This window comes from Copidosoma floridanum, unplaced genomic scaffold, assembly GCF_036245765.1.
Source record: "Copidosoma floridanum isolate Cflo_tuat_1 unplaced genomic scaffold, Cflo_Japanese_pri ptg000007l, whole genome shotgun sequence".
NCBI classification, from domain to species: Eukaryota; Metazoa; Arthropoda; class Insecta; order Hymenoptera; family Encyrtidae; genus Copidosoma; species Copidosoma floridanum.
This window is the reverse complement of record NW_028321884.1, coordinates 8,153,647-8,174,836: the sequence shown is the minus strand read 5'-3', so window position 1 is coordinate 8,174,836 and position 21,190 is coordinate 8,153,647. Positions and strand designations below refer to the sequence as shown.

The 21,190-nt window shown below is 36.0% G+C and overlaps 3 protein-coding genes across 5 annotated transcripts; 1 reads left to right on the top strand and 2 right to left on the bottom strand.

Moving 5' to 3' along the window:
- Positions 1-21: 21 nt before the first annotated feature.
- Positions 22-11,242, bottom strand: Smurf (SMAD specific E3 ubiquitin protein ligase). The gene is made up of 11 exons (XM_014363893.2): positions 10,910-11,242; positions 8,251-8,289; positions 8,055-8,163; positions 7,833-7,966; positions 7,482-7,746; positions 6,926-7,416; positions 6,252-6,495; positions 5,406-5,778; positions 4,922-5,319; positions 4,384-4,844; positions 22-4,289 (listed from the first exon to the last, which is right to left on the bottom strand). The coding sequence occupies exons 1-11, from the start codon at positions 10,962-10,964 to the stop codon at positions 4,102-4,104; spliced, it is 2,757 nt and encodes a 918-aa protein (XP_014219379.2). The 5' UTR covers positions 10,965-11,242; the 3' UTR covers positions 22-4,101.
- Positions 11,243-12,719: 1,477 nt separating this feature from the next.
- On the bottom strand, positions 12,720-14,300 carry LOC106647569 (uncharacterized). 2 transcript variants are annotated; one of them, XM_014364020.2, is made up of 5 exons: positions 14,012-14,300; positions 13,752-13,823; positions 13,505-13,624; positions 13,049-13,147; positions 12,720-12,976 (listed from the first exon to the last, which is right to left on the bottom strand). In XM_014364020.2, the coding sequence occupies exons 1-5, from the start codon at positions 14,019-14,021 to the stop codon at positions 12,837-12,839; spliced, it is 441 nt and encodes a 146-aa protein (XP_014219506.2). In that variant the 5' UTR covers positions 14,022-14,300; the 3' UTR covers positions 12,720-12,836. The 2 variants fall into 2 exon arrangements, with proteins under 2 accessions (XP_014219506.2, XP_089444840.1); XM_089588714.1 differs by having other exon boundaries at positions 13,049-13,135.
- Positions 14,301-14,635: 335 nt separating this feature from the next.
- LOC106647601 (cysteine-rich hydrophobic domain-containing protein 2) lies at positions 14,636-20,781 on the top strand. 2 transcript variants are annotated; one of them, XM_014364079.2, is made up of 5 exons: positions 14,636-14,966; positions 15,062-15,304; positions 19,080-19,290; positions 19,380-19,496; positions 19,573-20,781. In XM_014364079.2, the coding sequence occupies exons 2-5, from the start codon at positions 15,183-15,185 to the stop codon at positions 19,621-19,623; spliced, it is 501 nt and encodes a 166-aa protein (XP_014219565.1). In that variant the 5' UTR covers positions 14,636-14,966; positions 15,062-15,182; the 3' UTR covers positions 19,624-20,781. The 2 variants fall into 2 exon arrangements, with proteins under 2 accessions (XP_014219565.1, XP_014219564.1); XM_014364078.2 differs by having other exon boundaries at positions 14,636-15,304.
- The last annotated feature ends 409 nt before the right edge of the window (positions 20,782-21,190 follow it).

Here is a 21,190-nt window from a genome sequence, read left to right as displayed (position 1 = left end):
TTCAATCAATAAAGAACGATTTATTGAAATACAGTTCGTCAAATTTTGACGGTAAATATTTGTAAATTAAAAAAAAACAGAAGGGTGATTTACAATGGATGGTACATACATGTGTATTATTTTATTTGTTCATAAAAAAAAAGGAACAGTAAATACACCCATGTACATACGCTGCATCGCTATCTTTGCTGAAATAATTACAATTAAAAATCCTGCAAAAAAAAAAAAAAAAAAAAAAAAAGAAAAAAAAAACAGCAATACGTAAAAAGGGTACATCACGACGGAAATAAAATGAAACAAGTTCATATGACGCTCCAATTTTTTCTTACGTTTATGTATAAATTAACGTCTTTTATTTTTTACTTGACATGCTATAATAACCAAAGGAAGAAAAAAAAGCATTGCAACAATTATTAATATATTCAGTCCATGAAAATTGGCCCACAAAGCCATAAATTCCTAGTACAGCTAGGCCGATTACACGATTGAATTTATTATTTTTATCTTCTACTTAGAATTCATGGGTGTTTAATTTTAGCGATTTTGGTACAGGAGATAATAAAAATTAAACGAGGCAAGATACACAGAAAACAGAAACTATCTATTTTAACGTAAAGTTATGCCGAGTTGTCTTAAAAAAATTAATAGGATAAAATTTATTCACCCAAAGAAATTAATGCTAAACACTTCAGTTTTATGCTTGCAAACAATTCTTGAAACAATAATTTTGTTCAATTGCGTATGCTTCGTTGAAAAGTATGCAGCGTTAGTGAACACAATTTGAAAAAAACATTGAACACAAATACATCGTTACGAGTAATTTACTTTACAATAGCGTTCAAAGGATTTTTCATAGCAAAATTGTAAAAAACGTTTTTGCCTACGTATTCAACACTTCATCGAACCGTTTAACTGCGGAACTCTTACATCCCGATATTTTTCACTCATACACCTAGACTAAACAAACAAAACTGTCTAAAGGATGTATAAAGTTATTACTTGATATACACTTTTGATAATTAGAATATTTACTCATACATGCAACGTTTTTTTATAAAGAAAGATGCAAAAAATCTTAGATTAATCGAGTAATTCACGTATCATTTCATCATACCTATCAACTTTTTATTTTTATTTTACGTAAAAACGTGGTATTTTTGTTTTTAAACGAATACAAAAAATTAATAAAACAATGCGTGAAAAACTCTTTCCTTCAACAAAGCACGTAAAGCTTCTACAAATTGTTTTGATCCTTAGATTACAGAGCAATAAGTATCGATTTGTATACGTTTTATAATCAAGGCACTGATAATGGTAAAGGCTATTATTGCCTTACAACAAAAATTTTTGACAAGGAAATATTATGATGGGTAGAGAGAGCCTCATCGTTTTTTTTTTTTTTTTTTTTTTTTTTTTTTGACAGAGTAATACTTCAATGCACCACGAACAAAAATTCTTTTTGTCGATTTTGTGGTATCAACAGCAACCTCTTTTAAAAATACACAACACTCGTGAGTGCTACCTTTGTCCCTTTTACATCTGTATCACAGATTTCTTCGTAATAACAATTACCAAAACTTTTGCTCTCTTCTCTATTCAGGCGGAACAATAATTGCTTATCGAAGTAATTAAAAATGAAATTTGATAATCCAATGAAACGTTTCGATCTAATACGACGCTTGAACATTGATAAAAAAAATTTTCATTCCAAGACAAATTCACATTTCACAACCATCATCCTAAAAATTTCTAGCAAAAAAAAACGATGGACAAAAACGTCTTTCCTATTGGCTTTGAGTACACTTGATATGTTGTTTATAAAAAATTTGTCGATAACCATACAGTAGACGAGAATTTATAATTATATCAATGACATGCGGGCAAAAATATGATTACACGCGTGAATGAAGAATCGATAGAATTCCAAAATTCTTGTCCATTCTTTCAAGCACATGGTCTTTTAAAGACAAAAACTTTGTTACGGTTTCTTCGACGCGACGTTTGTTAAATGATCATATAAAAATGTATTTACGTATACATACGATAATAATATTATCGGTGCCTTTTTTGTAGAATAAACTGCGCATGTTTACATTTCATTATTGTTTTTAATTATTAAAGCTAACATACAGTTGTCTCTTGGTTTACATTTATTCTTCATTTCAATTCATTTTCAATTTTTGTTATACTTACATCTTAATCCTTAAAATTAAATTTTCATAGTTTTTTCCTACTAAAATGTGGAAAATACTGCGTTGCCTGTCGCTAGCCTTTCAGTATGACTTTACGACTAGTGCAGGAACGCTACCAATTTTCGTCTACTTATTTTCGCAAATTCGTACAAATATTTCACGCTCGCTAAAACGTATTTACAAAAAAGAATCGCTCGAGGAGATATGTATACAGTGAAATTGGTAATCGAAAAACTTGTGTTTTTCTGATTGTAAGCTTATAAAAATACGATTCACGAAATTGTGTGTACTATCAATTTTTAGTTGTATATTACTTTAAGGTGTACAGTAAGGCCAGAGTTAATTAAATTAAAAACTTTAAAGCCGTGCAAGATTCAAATCTATGTATCAACATTTGTAGGGCCATTTTAACACAGATATTTTTAAAAAAGTGACATTCAATTTTTTTTCTCTCTCGTAAAATACAACTAATTTAGCCATTTTGCTTTTTGTAGCAATGATTCTAACTATGTAAACTTTTTTTCTGTGCAAGCTCTAAAAATATTTTTGGAAAATATGGGAAATTTTTTAGTCAAATAATATAAAATATTAAACTTAAAACATATCTACTGTTCGTATGTATATATTAAAAATAAATATTCATTGAAAAAGTATAAACACACGAAATAATATTGCTAACATCCCTTTTTTAGCTCAACAGTTGAGAACAAATATTTTTACATTTTTGTTTTCCAAGCTCGCAATTTTACTTATTGGCGATGGATTTTTAACTGTTAAGCCAGGCACAATACATGTAAAGCTCAAAGTAAAAAACACGAAAATTTCAAAAATACATTTTTCTTAAATAGTTTTGGATTTGCATTCTCTGATATTCCAACCCGGCGTCCTTCAAATAAACCTCATTTAAAAATAACTCGAACGTGGTACGAAGAGAAGACGCTGCCGTGCGCATTTGAGCTTTTGCTTGTGAAGAAAAATATTCACGAAAAAAAATCTTACCCCTTAATTCGATTGTTATTATTTATTATAGTTAATATTATCATTATTATTTAATTGACTGTGCACATTGTTACGCGTTCATCACTTAATTTCTTATTATTATTTTAATTATTTTTTGCTATATAACCATTTTACTCGTTAGCAGAATAGGGCTTTTTTTCATCGCTATTTTTACCAAAGGTCGATATGTATATTATGAGCTCGAAGAATATGCCTTTTATCACGGAGGCTTTAAGGCGGATAAATTAATGGACGCTAAATTGTCCGTCCTATGCTATGTTTTAAAAATTTATTGTTCGAATTTCGTACTTAAAAAAAGGATGTAAAGGGTTTTCCATATTATTCTTACTTTACTCGTAATTTTCCATCTAGTCAAACTATGAATGAAACAAAAAAATATTCCAAGTTTTAGAAAATTGTATATGTGTTCTTGTGTAGAAATCTAGGGCAAAAGAGTTTCCAATAACTAGTACACTTTAGAAATTTTTAAATAAGTGAACGGATAATTTAAGGAGAAAACAATACGTCTGCTGTAAAATTTTAGTACTTTGTATAAACGAACATCGGTTGACATAAGGGATTACTTAATTTTACGATCGCGTCATATTAAAAAATTTTTTTGTTTTTTTGACAAAGTACAGTCGAAGCCAAGAATGGTGGTTTAGGCGTATGTGCGAAAACTAACTATTTTTATTTTCCTTTTGATTCTCCTTTTCTAAAAATTCCCATAAAATTTCATTTTGCTTTCACCTATTAAATATTTAATGCCGTCGAGTTCAATAAAATTTTCTTCTTCAATAGTATAGATGAATGCAAGACTTAACGTATTTTTTACTTGGATGATAATTAACATGTTTATTGAGCCAACTGCAGCTACCTGTTTAATGTAGAAATTCAAATAACTCACGAGTTATTCCACAGCAAAACCACACGTTTCTTCAACGGCTTGGGTAAGCTTGTCCAGCATTTTTTTGTAAGTTGGATAATTTTGTGGGATGTCAATTCTGTTGAAACAAGTATGCGCTTTAGGGAGATTTTCGCTCGGTGCATCAACAGCATGTATTGTAAACAGACGAGGTCCTGCCGCTCCTGTTGATCCTAAATAACAAAAAAAAAAAAAAAAAAAAAAAAATTTTAAACATTAGTATTGCTGTAGTAAAACTTATTTTACAAGAGATACGATCAAATGTACCTTGTAAAGCTTTGAATCCCTGCAGTGGGACTCGCGAACTTCCAGTGACAAACTGTAGAAGCCTAGCACGCATTTCTTCACCATACGACTCGACAATTTGCCAGAACCATTTAACGACGGGTGTATCTTGCGTGCAGTTCTTCAATCGCGTATTTTGTTTCCAATCATTGATGTCGATAGTACCAAGGCCACCAATCACAAGCTCGAGCTCTCGTTCATCAAAAGGTCGTAACAACTGTGACGGTATTAACTCATGGAAACCTTTTTGTAGGGCTAAAAATTGTTGCTCGATACCACGCATGAAGCGATAGTTGACGTACAATCGGACGTATTCTTTCTTGTTTTCCTCCGTCACTGGAATGTCCTTGCCACCGGGTTTTAACTCATGGTTCTTGATTACGCCAAAACTACTGTGCTCCACGGAGAACGTGGCGTCGAGCACGCCGTCAATACTGTTTTCTCTGTCAATCGAGTCAAAACCAATATTTATAAAGTGCAAAATAAGATATAACACTTTGCGTGAAAAGAAAATACTCACAGCATCCACGTCAAGCTGCGATGCAGATCGGGATCGACGCCCTCGATATCATTGAGCGTTATAGCTTTGTTGAGCAGCATTTTATAAAACGGTGTTGTGAAGCCGCCGTCAACGTGGTGGCCATGAAAGACGGCGATGCCGATGATTCGACCAGCAAAATGAAAGTACGACAGGTGTTCTGGGTTGATTCCAGAATCAGCGTTGATTTGTAGAGTATAGTTATCATCCCGTGAATACTGGAATAGACCGTATTGTGGATTGAGCATTTCATGAGACAGTAGATAGAGCCATTCGCGAGCTATGCCACCATAGTCAAGACCCTCTTCGCCCCTAAATTTGACCATCAAACGCTTTCTCATGTCCTTTGGTCGCATTTTCATTATCAGTCTGTATGATTCCTGAAACATAATACAGCAGTACGTTATTGATTTTCTCATTTTAAAAATAAGCTTCAATCAATGCTTTTTCAAATATGGATGTTTACTTCGAATATCTCGTTCCTCGACACGTCTAATCTGCAATGACCAGTCTGCGGCTGAAGGGCATTTAATTCAGCTCTTAAACACTTTAATTTTGCGACGAGGTCACGCTTATACTTTGGAAGAAGCTCGCTCTCCATCAACTCTTTCGGCAAATCCGACACGGTCTGTCCATTAGGTGTAGGTGGCGTCTCAACAGTTGGAGTATTATTGTTACTTGCACCTTCAATCCTAGGCCTTTGCTGGTTAACATTTTGTGGAGTCGCCGGCTGGACAGCTGGCGCCGTTGTTCCTACAGACGGTTCCACTCTCGACGGTGTCGCTGGACTACTGTTGTTACTATTTACCGATGGATTCGCCCCATTCTGCTGAACTTGTCTGAACCATGAAAATGAAACATTTTTTTTTATATCTACTAAATACGTTTTACAAGTTAAAAAAAAAAAAAAAAAAAAAGTTTAAAATCGCCAGGATCGAGTTTCACGAAGTAGAATAAATTTTTTATTATTTTGTCACTTTTTTCCCCGTTAAACATACGAATGACTTATAGCGTGTTTGTTTACAAAATGACGCAGACCGCGTGCGAGATAAAGATTGAAGTTTCCGCTCACGAAAAAGTTCCTCAGCGCCGTCGGTCATGCACAGATAAAACATACAAAGGCAGCCCCGCAGCTGAGATTACAATGCGACTTGTTGGCTTCTCTCATTCCAGCTATTCGTAAAATACGCTGGGAAAGGAAGGCGTTCCTTTTCCTTCGCTATGCCGGATCTCGCGTTTCCGTCAGTGATACGCTCAAGGTACAAAGCTGCAGCCGCGTCTTATTTCATTCGTTTATTTCTCAATGACTCACTTTAACAGATTATTGATGATCTGAGTGGAGAGCCGGGGGTCGGTGAACTGAGTTGTGCGATTGTTGTGGTCGACAAAGTAGACCCGACCGCTCTGCGTCTGGCGCATCTCCCAGCCGCTAGGCAATGGACCCAACTCGAGTTCGTTTGCCGAAAGATCGCGTGGGATCCTCGGATCGTGCCATGTCGACGTGCCCGTTGGCACGTGGTAAAAGTACACCTGGCCCTGTTGCGTTTTGCGCATTTCTGTTGAAAAAAACGATAAGATCATGATAATTGACTATTACACATAAGCTTCTATAGGGTACGGTTAATTAGTTTCTCTTCTGCCAAACACTAAAGTTAAAATTTTGCTTTATCTTTCGTTCGGCAAGCGGCGTAATAAACGACACAAACCGTACGTGTGCGCCACATGACAAGTATGACGAGTCGGACATATCTGAGAACTAGGATCACGTATCGGTGTTCCGTTACTAAGTTCTATTGAAGACACACCTGACTCTGCGTACTTTGACGATAGCTAATACATAAAGCTGAGCTTTTAAGTATGTGCCATCGCGATATATAGAATACCGGTTACAAAAAAAAAAAAATTGTTTGTACATATTTAAAAGCCGAGCTTTTGTTAGGTAAACTCTCAGTATAAGGAAAGAAAAAGGTATTTTAAAAAACTAACCGTAACCCCGTGGTAAATCAGTCGGCTGAGACTCGGTCCTCCTTTCGCCGACCGGAGGAGCTCCTCCACCACCGTTGTTCCTATTCCGATTGGACCGGCTAGATCTTTGCCTAGACTGGCCTCCATTGATGCCCCTATCCATTCTGGCTGCACCGGTCGACTGCTGCTGATTACCGTTTTGCTCGTCATTCGATGTACGAGCTGAACGCGGGGTAGATCGCTCGCTACGATTCGCTGGCGTGCCATTTCTACTCGGCGTCGCGGCCTGTCCGCGTGGCGGATCGGCTTCACTACCGTTCCACGAGGGCGACTGACCCTCGAGACTCTGCTGGCGGCTCGGCGTCGAAGCCGTCGTCGTGGGTGAAGTAGCTGTGCTACTACTCGTCGTATCGCTGTTATGGCCGTTTGCTGGACTATTGCCGACACTCGACGGCGCCGAATCGAGACATGGTGGCGGTTCCGGCGTCGTTGGAATTATCGCGTTGTTGGACCTGTGGATCGGTCGGATGTTTTGCTTAACCAATGAAGATTTTTCACACTTCATGTATTTACTCACCGTGAGTTTGGACGGACCCACTGCGTAGTGCGGGTGTGATGATTGACGTAATATAGCCTGCCGCTCTGGGTTCTTCTTTCCTCCCAACCTTCCGGCAGATCGGTCGGACAGCTGAGGTCGCCCAGAAGATCGACGACGGCATTGTGGCCGACGGTGTTGCTAACGGCGCCGTTGTGCCCATCGCGAGATAACAGCGACACAACGATCTGTCCTTTTACGACGTCCGTGTCCTCCGAGTTGGCCTTACAGAGGTCCAATCGTTGATCTGTCAATGGTATTGGAGTATTATTTATTGAAGACGATTAAATTACAGTTGTTGGAGGATATCTTTTAAAAGTTATGCATGCTTACATCCGGTATCTTTGAGCCTGTGGATCGTGTTCGACAGTATTCGCACGCAGCCGAGAAAACCACCGCCGTTTTTCTTGTGGACTTTTCGGTGATTCCATACCGATATTGTAATCCCGTCATTTTTTCCAATGTACCTGAAACGAATGAGAAAAAAAAAAAATTAGTTGGAGAAAACATTTACTACATCAATCTTAAAATCAGTCTCGGGGTTATTCAACTTACAAATCGTAGTGCTGATTCCACTTTGGGTCTAGAGTAGCTTTGCACGTGTCGGTGCTGTGCCACTGATCGGAACCATCGACGGCTATTTTGGCAAAAGGATCCGGCAAACCTTTATTGGACGCAAAGTTAAATAAAAAAATGTATTTTTTTGTACAGATTCAAGTGGAGATAAAAAGTTACAGTATTCATTACTTACGAAATAGATCTTTCCTAGCGAGATTGCGAGCACACAAGACTGCAAACAAATGAAAATAGAACAAGTTTAAACTGATCACTACACGGTATGAAAAAAAAAAAACCTACAGGATATGAAAGGTGAATTAAAAATGGTGTCAATCGTACTTATTAAACTTATGAAATGAAATTGAAGAAATTCCAGAGTGAATGACACACACGCACGCACATACGCACATACACGTAACAATCGGCGTTATAACGTTAAATTGAACGCATGACTAGGAGATGAAGCACGAGAGCGTGGGAGAGAGAAAGGGAGTGATGAAAAAAACATTGGCACCGCCGTTGAGTTTTTTTTTTTTTTTTTTGTCTTGCGCTCTGATGACCTTTCCCTCTTTGAGATGATTTCAATTGGCTGAAGTAATTATACTTCGTTTAGGCAGAGTAGAGGAAGAAAAAGAGGCTCGAACGCAACTATGCAAGAATTTTTGGATATGTAGATATCCAATCTCTCTTTTCCCTCTGAAAGAATTTTAAAAATAGTATCCGGTGGAAGTTAAAAATATAGAGGTGATGCACATTTTCTTTTTTTTTCTTCTTTCGAACATCTGATGTTGTGTCTTTTGATTAACGCAGTTTTCATCATTGATAATATATTAACACGGTGATAAGCATTTTTTAAAGTATATTCGTCCGCGGCTCTGTTAAATTAATATGTTGGAAAATAACAGATATATTATAAACAGAGTAAGTATTTACTCTCATTAGCAAATCTATGTCAAATTATAATTGCCTTTGTCATGGATTTCTCAAAACTGTAAGAGGCTAAGAGGATGTATATAAAAAAAGTAAGTTATCAAATATCCTCAAAGAACTAGATCCAATTATATTATCTACGCGTGAGTAATTCTTGAATCGGTTTCTCAACTTTCAGATTCCCAGTATATTGAATGTGGAGAGACCTAAGAGCGTATAAACACATTAAAATGCAAATTTCCATCATTTAGTGCTGCTTTATATTTTATTTTAAACGAAAATATGTAAATGATAAATGTGTTTTGTAAAGCGATCTGATTTATTATGTCAACACCTCGTATGAAGAGTATAGCCATTTAGGTTTTTCACGTTCATTTCAAATTAGAAAATCTAAATTGAGCAGCTCATTAAGCAAGGCGCCAATGTATTAATGTCAGAGCTAGCATTTACACATAATGCAACAAGTTTAATAAATTACGATAGTGCAAGACACGCATTTAAATAGATGTATTTTTAGAATGAAAAATCAGTCGAATAGGTAAATACTTGAAGTTGAGCACTAAAAAATAAAATTGTTAATGTACTTGTTTTCTCATTGAAGATTAGTCTATTGGCCAGCTGCCTACAAACTATCACCTGATAATTTCAGTGTCATAACGATAAACTTGATCGTATGAAAATTCAATATTAAATATTGAACAAAAAAAGATCTCCAAAGTGTAATAATTGGACACACAATTTTGTGGCATCCAAAAGTGTCTGTCACATTGAAGCAATAAAATCAAAATATTTTTGAATTAACAGATGTAATCAAATCTAATCCTTGCCATGTCCTCAATGGGTCTGTCAGTTGCTTTGCTCTAAATCGCTTTATTGTAATGTATTTGACTTCCAAGCTCCACAGCAATAAATCAATATTAAAATGTAATAGAAAAATTGTCAAAAGCTCATTACTTGTTCATACTCTCATTGAGTGCATTACTAGCAGACACTATAAAAACGTTGTACAAAGGGAGAACCATCATATGCATTTGCACATTGATATTTCAGCAATTGACATTGGTATATTACATGAGTTTTAAATTATGTGCATAAAATAGGTAGACAAGTCCTTGATTCACAAATTGTTGGTATGGAAAGCTAATCAAGCCTCATCAAGTTTTATCAAGTGAAGATAACAATCAATGATTGTGTCAGACAGGCAGCAATCAGAACAAGTCAGTATTGTAACATAAACCCCACGAAAAAAAAAAAAAAAAAAAAAAAAGGAAGTGAAACTCCTAGCCTGCCAAGCGTAACCATAGTGCATGCACGTTCTTTAGGTGGATACATAACATCAATTATCAAAAGTTAATCAGCAGCAGCATTATGCTACGCTTTCCTCGACCTAATCGTTGCTCACAAGTTTTATGGTGTACTTCTGAAGAGTGAAAGAAAAAAGCCAAACTGCAGAACGTACACGAGAAAATCAGAAAGAGAGCAACGTTGGCGAGGAAGCAGACTCTGCTCATCACCAAGGATATAAAAAAAAAGAGAAGCAGGATGACGCCAGGGCGCCTGAGATCTCAATCCATGCTCCTTAGAGTAATTTTTCCCATCCTACATGAGAACACACAGATGAGCGCAGACACGCATATAGGCAATACATTCACCGCGCACGGCGGAGCCATATTGAATAATGCACAACAAAAACACAGAGGCCCCCCGCGCGCGCGCGCCCGCCCCCGACTCCGAAAGTTGAGGACACGCACGCACACGCACACATACAAACACGAGAATGAGAGCACGCTTTGAGCATATTTCTGCTGACTTTGGGTGCATTTTTCACCAGCTCCCGGGTGTTCAGAACCCGGGACGCAAAAAAAAAATAAAAGAAAAAAATATCGCAGACAGTGCTGTTGTACGGTATAACACACACTCACTCGTCAAACGAATCTTGGTAGCCGCGGTCCTCCTGCTACCTCCAGGATTCGACATTCTCGAGGCACATTTGTCGCAACGGACGGAGCACACGGGGATAGGTCGACCCTCCCCGTCCCGTCCGGATGACGCGCGTGCACAGACTAGTAATTTAATAATGCTCGTGAAACCCTCCACCTCGCCGTCGCGGGAGAGCTTTTTGGAGCACAGTTGCACTGCACTTTCTGCACAGCACTGCACACACACACACTTTCAACACTTTACTTTACGCACTTCCTATCGAACAGACAGCACTGCACTCAGTTGGTATGCAATGGTGAGAGAGCTGCAGAGAGAGAGCAACAGCAAGCGGCGCCGTGCCTTAACAGCAGCAGCAGAAGGCAGCCCCCCCCCCCTTCCCTGCTTCCTGCTCTCCCTCATTTTGCAGCACGAATTACCCTCCCGACAGACAGTCCCCTCACACTCCCCCGACCCCCGACCAACGCATCAAATACAACACCTTTATACCTATACATGTCGACAGTTGCACCCTTTTGGGGTCGGGGTCGGGGGACTCAGGTAAGTATATTCGAAATATATGTCGTGTACATGAATACGGAAGGCTGGTCCGCTGGTGGGTACAATACACGCGCCTCCTCTTATTTAGCGTCTCTTTCGGGCCAAGTGATTTTATGGACTTTTTTTATCTCCAAGAACTTTCGTCGAGACGTGGAAGTCTGGAAGTACTTGAGTACCTATGCATATAGGTATATTACTACGGTTAGAGGAAGTTTTTCAAAAGGAGAAAGAGACGATGCGGGCGCCGGTTGGAACCTCGGCAGTCGAGGCGCTTTTATTCTTTTTTTTGCTTTTCCTCTTAGAAAATAGGTATATTTTATTATAAAATACCTCTTACTGCTGTCATGCTCTCTCCCCATAGAGTGACCACAATTATAACCTTGCCGATGATCACATGCAAGTGAGAGAGATGATGATACTGTTGGATGAGATATAAAAAAAAAAAAAAATTAATTGTGTAATATTCATCAATAGTTCTGAAGTTTCTGAAATAAAATTTAGACAAAAGAGAAAAAGGGTCATTTTTCTTCATGGATAATATTTTATTATGATCCAGTGGTTTCTTATAACGAAATGTTACATTATTTTATATTGTGCATGTAGCTTGTGCCCACGAGCGCCAATTTTTTCATTTTCTTCCAATTTTATTATTACACTCGGCTTTATTCTTTATATTACTTTAGTTTTTTCACACGCATAATTAATAATTATATTATCTAAGACTTTGTATGTCATTTTATGGTAGTTAAATAATAAAAAATGAGATTTAAATGCGAGATACAGAGTTCTGTGCCTCTAACATGCATACATGTAACTTTTTATCATTATCTAACGTCATAATTATCTAACTATTCGCATTATAAGCTTACAACCACACATAACAGCATATACAGTAAAAGCATAGCCAACTAATTAACTTATCATATTATTACTTTGACTATTTAAAATTTCGAGAGCAGTTGAAGTCAGTCTGTAAAATTAAACAATTATATTTTACTAAATTACATTTAGCTTTCAAATTATAATTCCTCAGCTTTTAAAGTTTTCTTGTATGTATAACATTTAAAATTAATTTTAATTATTTGCTGAGTGTTTTAAATCCTTTATAAGTTATTGTACAATACATATAACATCATTTTGTCGAGCAGATCTTTGGTAAATATAAATTTTTTTATTTTTTTACAATAAATCTAAATATGGCACAGTGCGATGTGCGACTGAATTACTGAAAAAAAAAAAAAAAAAAAAATGCATAATGTTTATGACTCACGATTCTTACTTTCACATGTATAAAACTTCAGCAGTTTTCATGATTCTTCACATCACTTAATCAAAATGTCCAAGTTTTACTGTACTTCTTAAGTTTAATAGCTATTTCTTAGGTTTTGGACTTGTGGACTGGAAAACACTAGATGCTGCCATTAAATTTTCTATATACTGGGAGAGCACTAAATTCTCACTTTTTAATTTTAAATTTTCTTCTTTGACTCCATCTACTCTTTGTGACAAATCTAAAAGAAAATAAATTAAGTACCACCGATATCGTGAGCACAACTTTGATAGAGAAACAAACGTGGTTTTACCATCAAGAGTATTCTGGAGCTCTAAGACTTGTGCTATTAATCTTGCTTTTTCTTGCTGTTCATCAGGGCTACAATCTGGATCTAAACCTAGAAGACATCCTAAATAGAACAAATACAGATGAACAAAATTGTCATTAACGAGGAGCTATCCTTTTAAGATCATTAAATGATGTGCAAATGACTAAAAGTGACAAATGATCATTCTCATGGTTTAGATAAAAAGACACGCAAGTAATTAAAAAACTGTCTCCATTCATAGAAAAGACAAAATAGATGAGACAAACGCTATTTTCAGTGAAATAAAAGGTAGTGATCAAAATGACAGTGTCAGCATAGTAATGAAGTGATGACCAGAAGAATAGCCCCTCGATGATTTGGATGACAACAAAAAACAGATAGAGAGAGAAAGACATAAAAAGAAGAAATACCCATAGAAATGGTGTGCAAATAACTTACTGTTGCAACTGTCACTGGTGAAACTGGAAAGTATAGAGTTCATGTTCTGTCCTTGTTGGAGAGTCTCAGAAGCTTTCGAATTATTGTCCTTTGTGTTATTCTCCTCGTCTGGTATTATAACTGAAAAAGAAGCAAAGCAGATCATCAACTAATTGGGTCAAATTATGGACGCGCCAAAAGAGTCACCGCTAGCTGTGGTGTTTCTTACAAGCGGCATAGCGCACAAAATGTACAACATTATTTTTACCTTGCGGATCGTCGTCCGCGAGGGGTATATTATTGATATCCTCTTCGAGCTTCGTTGTAGCCATTGTTATTTCTTGTCATTTAAATCCAGCCCCGAAAAAGTAAAGAAAAACTTAATAAAAACACTCGTTCGAGACAGACTAGGCGCATACATATACACACGATCGCCTTGTATGTTAGTAAATAGTCAGTCGGTAGTCGGTAGTCGGTAGTGCCATGTCGGTAGGTGTATCGATTCTTTTCTATATAGCTATATCTTACCTAAGTCCATCCAGATATTTCAGGATTAGATGATTTTAGGGTGTCCAGAAGTCTAGGTTTTCTACGTAGTACTTATCATAAATCACGACTTCACCTCGCACACCCTCACAATCCACCTTGACAGCTCTCCATCATCGTCCTAAACTGCTTCTTTTTTATAATGCTCCTAATTTTCCGTTCTAATTTTGATACACTCAATAAATATCTTTTACTACTTTTACTATCTATTCTTATGACATATAATTGTACTATAAAGTATACTCCGCTACTCCTGCATGCTTTTGTTAAATGTATTGAGCTGCAAAAAATGATGTAAACAGTGTGTATTTTAGCGCACAAGCAGAGGGGGCCTGTCTGGGGGGGGGTGCAAAAACACCCAGGATGATGGTATTTAACTTATCAACCGTCGGTACTGTCAAAATTTGCAACAGCTGTTTATCTACCCCCACGCGTTGACGCACGATTTGTGTGCGTGCGTTTGTGTATGTCGAATAGCAGAAAGCAGAATACCAACAAAAAAGTTTCGGAGCATGATCGTATATATATAGAAAAACACAAAACCCGCATAGCGCACGATCGTCTCTCGGCTGCTCGGACTCTGTCGAACGCAGTCGTTCACTGCGCCGTGCGGTCGATGTTGTTACGTTGTTAGTCTCCTTGCACCCACGCACATACACACCAACCTATATATTTATTGTACTTCTTTTGTACAAAAAGAGGACGAGGAAAATGTTGCGGCTGCTAACGCGGAGGCTGCTGATCTCGAGGAGTTGACGACGACGAAGACGACTCTCTGAAGACACACGCGCATGATTATTTATAAATTTGGCTTTTTATTTTTTATTTATTTATTTTTTTTTTTTAACATTCGGATTCGGGAGATACTCTTAATACATACATGTGCATATCAGTAGGACGTCGTCATACAATCTATAAAACAATCTTCGTACGCGAGGTTATTATCACATCGTTAAGATAAATAACATATATGTACCCGTGTCTGTGTTTGTGGGGTGTCTCTTGTGCTCTCTGTCTGTGGTGAACGTGAAGGAAGAAGAAATTAGAAAGAAAGAAAAGAGAAACGCGGCAGAGTCGCAGGCAAGGTCGAACTCAAGAGGAGGCGAATAAATACAATATATTACAAGTGTCCAGTAGAATATACCCCCCGAGGATGGCAGACTTTGACGCTATCTACGAGGAGGAGGACGAGATCGAGCAGGCCCTCGAGGAGCACTTGTACACAACCGTCGTTCCCGACCCCATCATCATCCGCGGTGCTGGCAATATGACCGTGTAAGCTGAAAAGCTACTCTTTTTCCCTCTTTACTTTCATATAAGTCGCTCAGAAGAGTACTTATTTGTTCCTAATTTAAGGCGCACATCATTTTTTTTTTTTTTTTTTTTTTTTTTACTCTTTTGTTGGACTCTCGTTGCTCTTTGTGCTCGGAGTTGCATACATTTGCGGCCGTAGGTGTAATACACTTGATTAATTAGTGAGATCTTTGTTTGTTTTTATTTTACACTCTTAATCTTTTTTGTCAGAAAAGCTGAGCAGAAAATTTACTTCGACAGAAATCGTAGGAGAAACAGAGATATATATCCTACCCATGTTATGCTTTGTTTAACATAAATGGTTTCTATACGGTAATATGTAAATACTAGCCAGTCTATCACGACCTACAAAAACTTGTGGACATGCTTATTTGTCACGATTTATACATATACGGGTGCTAGTATAGTTGCATTAACATGTTACGCACTTTCATACGTTATCTCTTTTTTTTATTAGTATTGTTAGATGACGCGTTAGAATTATTAGCTCTGACGGGCGATTCGATTATCGGAGTCACTTGCTCACATTGTTAGGCCAATCTTCTTTTTTTTCCCCTCTTTTTTGTCCCTGCAAGTACTTATATACTTAATTCTCGTGGTAAAAGAAAACACACTTACTTATCGCGAATTTCTGCGCAAAAGAGAAGATCAATAATTATCATTAATTGTTAGTCCGCAAGTATATACACATAACTTAACGGAGTCTTTTTTTTGGTCGTCAAGTCTTATTCATACGGATGCAAGTATACGTGCTTTATGTTGGTAAGGTACGGGTTGCGATACATAATTACGTATTAGACTTGTATGCCATGCGATTCACTTCGCGTAGAACGTGTTTTCTGTATCTAGTATAATCACGCTATAATGGAACACAATCAACCGGATTTAAAAGTATCACAAACGTATATATATGCGTATTACAACATGCCGCGGGAAACAATTGCTTGTATGTACGTTTATTTTAATTCGAATTTCATTATGAGCCGTTTCTTTATTATCTGTGTGTTTGTATATATATAGAAGCTTTCTCGAGTCGATTGCAAAACAACAGTATGATTCATGCACGCGAATTATTCACTTGCGCGTTTGTATAAAGAAAATGCGCGACTTCTTATTTCAGGGAAAATAAAATTTAAAAATTGAGTCCTTCGCTACCGTGTTTTAAATATAAAATTCCCATACAAACGCATCCTTTTTAAAAGCATCGCCTGTTACTCGTGACACCTGCCTCTCATGCCTTTGTTTGTTCAAACTAAACGAAAATCGAATTGCAAATGCTAGCAGCGCTGCGTGTGCACTATTATATTTATTATTATACTTACTATTACTATGATAGTCTGTTGTTGTTGTTTCGAATCGATTGAAAGCAATCAGTCATTCCACGATTAAACGGACAAAAATAGAGCAAACGAAGGAAAAAAAACGTCAGCGAACGAACAAAAGTAAATCTAGATATACGCGTATATGAAGCTAGTTGCCTGGATAAATAAATGCAGTACACGTTCGTAAACGCGGAGAGTCTTTTCGTACTTATACTCTCTCGGATCCTTTGTTAAGTAAAAAAAAAAAAAAAAAAAAATAAATGTTCCAGCCGAAAAAAGAAAATAAGTAGTGGTGGGCGCACAATGTTAAAAAAAAAGGCGTACACTTATATAAACATGCCGTACAAAGTAATTTAAAGCGCTCTGTTTACGCGACCTCCGTCGAGTCGGTACCTTTTTTTTCCTTCCTTCTTGTCTTTCACTCTGATGTTCTTTCGTTTCATGTGCTGCAACAACACATATGCGCGAGCAAAGCCGTCTTTTAATCGTTCGTTCGACGCTCTGATGTGTAGAAGGCCTCTCTTGGGAACTTTGGGATAAAAAACAGCAAAAGAGTGTGATTTGTAGCTGTTGTTTTTTACTTTCTTTTCTTTACGATTCATTCTACTTAGTAATAAATTGTTGGTGGGAGTCTTTTTTTTTTTTTTTTTCCCCCAAGTCACTGATGACTGATGACTCCCTCGACGCCTCGACCAACACTGTCTGATCCGTACTTTCTTTACTACGTTTCTAATTTTCAAGTTTATATATATATATATATATATATGTGTCTAAATTGAGAAGGAAATAATTTTTATACATTCGCTTGATGTCTGATAATTATTTGTAAAAAGATAATTTTTCATTGAGGTTTTCATTTTGTGGAAGAAAACCATATTTTTAAATCCACGAAGTTAATTGAGCGTGTAATCGATTACTTTCCCATTTGACATACCAGTGATCTGTAAAATCAACCGATTAAACAAAACATTGCTTCGGGGCCCGAAGGAATTTCATTTCTATACATGTTCTGACTCGACGAGGTCATAATGTTATATTGTACGGGAAATTGCTGTATCCCTTCCCTCAGTGATTTTATGATCAAAACTATACTTTTACCCATATATTGCATATTACGTATATAAATGATCATAAGTACATTTACACCTTTCAACTGTTTGTCCATATTAGCATTAGAATAATATTGACAAGCCTCTTGACACGATTATGTGAGCGCACATACACGTCACCCACGCTACAATTGTTTCCTTAAATTGTTACATTTCTCTCTTCGTTTATCAATATTTGCGAGCACGTGCGATGGAAATCTCGTAGAATAAGCACGAAAGTGACACAATAATCTACAAAGAAACCTTGACTTGTACAATCATAGTAATGAACATCAGCATACAAAATGAATACGAAAAACACGTGCTTTCAAGATTTTGATGTTTGATGGTCCTGTAAGGTATATAAGTTTTTTCTTTTCTTTTTTTTTAACTTATCAATGAATGTTTTCTCATTAATATTTCGTCGTCATATTGATATAATATTATACTCCACTACTATAATATTATACTCCAAAATACAGTCATAGAGGTGTCCTGAGTTTTCTTCATCTTCAAGGCAATTATAACGTAACCAGTACCTACTCGTTTAATTTGAAAAATAAAACTAAATCAAAATCATTATTGTGATGTACGAGATCAATAATTAATTAAGCATTTAATTATTATGAAACCCTTGTAAAACTTACCTATGATGACTTATTATATTTATATGTAATTTTAAAAATTCGTACCATTTATTTTTATTGAGCTTTTCCAAATTTTTTTTGGCTCTCTCAAACTATTTCATCATTAATTCATAACGTCAACGCGATGACATTTGTTTTTTTATTTTTTTGTTTTTTTTTTACTCGGCAATTACTGTAGTCGTAAAAATATTACCAGCAATAACGTCATTACTTACATGAATGTTAACGAGCCAGTCTTGTTTGAAACAATAGATGAATAAAAAAATGTCTCACGCACCATTATTATAGGCGTATACACGTACTACACTGAATCGAAGTATTACGTAATTACAGATGCACATGTATTTCTTGCAAACGCTAAAATAAAATTTCTTGAATATATAATACAATAATAACGAATGAATGAATGAAACAAGTGAAACAGCCCAATTGCAACAGCATAGCCCATCATGATCTTTGCATGAATATATAATATTTTATACTCAATGGTGTACACGCTACACATTGAAACCGCGAGTACCTATATCAAGTGCTTGACAAAAGAACAAAGACGAGAAAAAGGATGAGACGGAGGACGAATAGTCCATACGTGCAATTTCCATTTGATTTAAATATAATGTTGTATGTATATATATAATATGTGTATCACTTATAATTGTATAAATATGTGCATACACAGGTTTGGGCTGAGCAACAGATTCGAGTCGGAGTTTCCTAACGGGCTGGTGTCGCGAGTCGCGCCCGAAGAATTCAAGGCGACGATCATGCGGATAAACAGCGTGCTCAAAAAAACCCTACCCGTCAATGTCAAGTGGCTGTTTTGCGGATGCGTGTGCTGCTGCTGCACCCTCGGCTGTTCCCTGTGGCCCGTCGTTTGTCTCAGTAGAAGGGTACATTTCGTTTTTTAAATCTATTAAATAAGTACACATAATTACAAGTGTGATTTGTTGTATAAGTATAAAATTGGTTTTTCCCTCAGACTCAGCACTCGTTGAACAAACTCTTGGAGTGGGAGAACAGTCGATTGTATCACAAGTTGGGTCTGCGATGGAAATTGACGAAGCAGAGGTGCGACAGCTCATCGATGATGGAATACGTAAGTTGTTTACCCATTTTTTATTTATAAAGCGATGAGCTTATCCACAAGCTTACTAAATGATCAACCCTTACAGGTGCTATTGATTGAGTTTATTCCGAAAATACCTCTTTACAAGCCGGACTAAGGAAGCGGAGGCTCGAGGACTTGTTTCTTTTTCCTCGCCCTCTTGGGTTGGTCGATCGTATGGATTGAGGAAATGATGATTGTTGAATTGAAAACGAATATTCAAGATCCTAACGTCCAGGTCCTAATAATGTAAACTATTATTAAATATTATATTGCATTGATAAATGCGTGTAGTCAGACAAGAAAGAGAGCCATTATTACTATGATGTAGCCTTCAAAAAAATTATACGGATATTTTAAACGCGTGCTCACTCGGTTAAGTTTACCTATACATTATACATACATATAAATATACATATATATATATATAAATATATATGCATTTGATAATTGTATGATAGGCATATTTTTGTAAATACGAATAGGATATAGTACAATAATTATGTATAGAGGTGTAGTTAAGTGACTAAAACGTGTTGCGCGTTGAATTTTACGATTTATACGATTGGTGAAAATTAACAATTTAATTTCGATTTTCGTATCTCTTAAGTTGATCTCGTTATTTATTGTAACTGATTTTTTTTTTCTTCTTTTCTTTACATTTAAAATAATTCAAATTAACTTTTATTGTTTTTAGAAATTTTTACTACAGAAATTTTGTTAGTGCGTCTTGATAGATCGTAAGTGGTTTTGTTGGATTAAATTTAGGTATCGTTGCAAAGCCTAACTAAAAATTAGAACTAACAGTTTCACATGTAGACTTTGAGGATGCGGTCCAGTTAAAGAGAGAAAGAGAGCAAAGTGATCCTTTGAAAAATAAATTGGTGCGATATTTTGAGAAAAAGAGATAAAATCTGAAACTTAATAAATTTTAAATTTATAATTAGCTATGTAAGACGAAAAAAATAAAAAATTAAACTAAATTAAAACGTGTAAATATTACTTGAAACGCTGATTTGTAGCCTTGGTTTGATTGTATGTACCTAATCACGGTGATATTTAATGAGTAATTAAGATTTTACGTTAAGCACGGAGTTTTTATACGTATATTCAAGAAGCGAAATATTTAAAATAAATTGCGCATTGTTTGTTCGTGAGGTAAATTGTACTGTAAAACATCGAAAATGTTTGATTGTTGTATTGAACTGATACAATTGTTGTGTACTGTCCTAAAAAATTTTGTTCCAGACATTAAAAGAATATTTCGAAATTGTGAGCCACTTGTACTACTTTTTTTTCCAGTTGATTTTAACTAAAGTTGCTGTTCTTTTATGAATACTTCTGTATATAAATATATTGTATTTCTAATTTTACGAATACTTCTAGATTTTGATATTTGTCTGGCAATGACAAGAAAATTTTTATATTGACGAAATAAGTGGTATATCAAATTTGCTTCTTATAGTTTTCTAGAATAGTATGATGCCAGGCAGATACCACTTGCTTGTGGTTTTTCAAATATTTTTTTGTCAGTTAAACAAACAGTCATAATTAATAAGATTATAATGAGAATAGAAGACTAAATTGTTTGAATATACATGAATTTAAACAAGTTTTCTTTGTCCGCAACAGTCGAGGTGTACGAAAATTGTTAAATTATATAATACACGCAAGTTTCAGCCTTG

Coding starts and splice junctions, on each gene's coding strand:
- LOC106647569 (XM_014364020.2), bottom strand. Junction 13,625..13,751: donor CGCGGACGACGATCCGCAAG/GTAAAAATAATG, acceptor CTTCTTTTTCAG/TTATAATACCAGACGAGGAG. Junction 13,148..13,504: donor CACCAGTGACAGTTGCAACA/GTAAGTTATTTG, acceptor TGTTCTATTTAG/GATGTCTTCTAGGTTTAGAT.
- Smurf (XM_014363893.2), bottom strand. CDS start 10,964: ATGTCGAATCCTGGAGGTAGCAGGAGGACCGCGGCTACCAAGATTCGT. Junction 8,290..10,909: donor TACCAAGATTCGTTTGACGA/GTGAGTGTGTGT, acceptor ATTTGTTTGCAG/TCTTGTGTGCTCGCAATCTC. Junction 5,320..5,405: donor CGAGGAACGAGATATTCGAA/GTAAACATCCAT, acceptor ATTATGTTTCAG/GAATCATACAGACTGATAAT.
- LOC106647601 (XM_014364079.2), top strand. CDS start 15,183: ATGGCAGACTTTGACGCTATCTACGAGGAGGAGGACGAGATCGAGCAG. Junction 15,305..19,079: donor GGTGCTGGCAATATGACCGT/GTAAGCTGAAAA, acceptor GTGCATACACAG/GTTTGGGCTGAGCAACAGAT. Junction 19,497..19,572: donor GCTCATCGATGATGGAATAC/GTAAGTTGTTTA, acceptor CAACCCTTACAG/GTGCTATTGATTGAGTTTAT.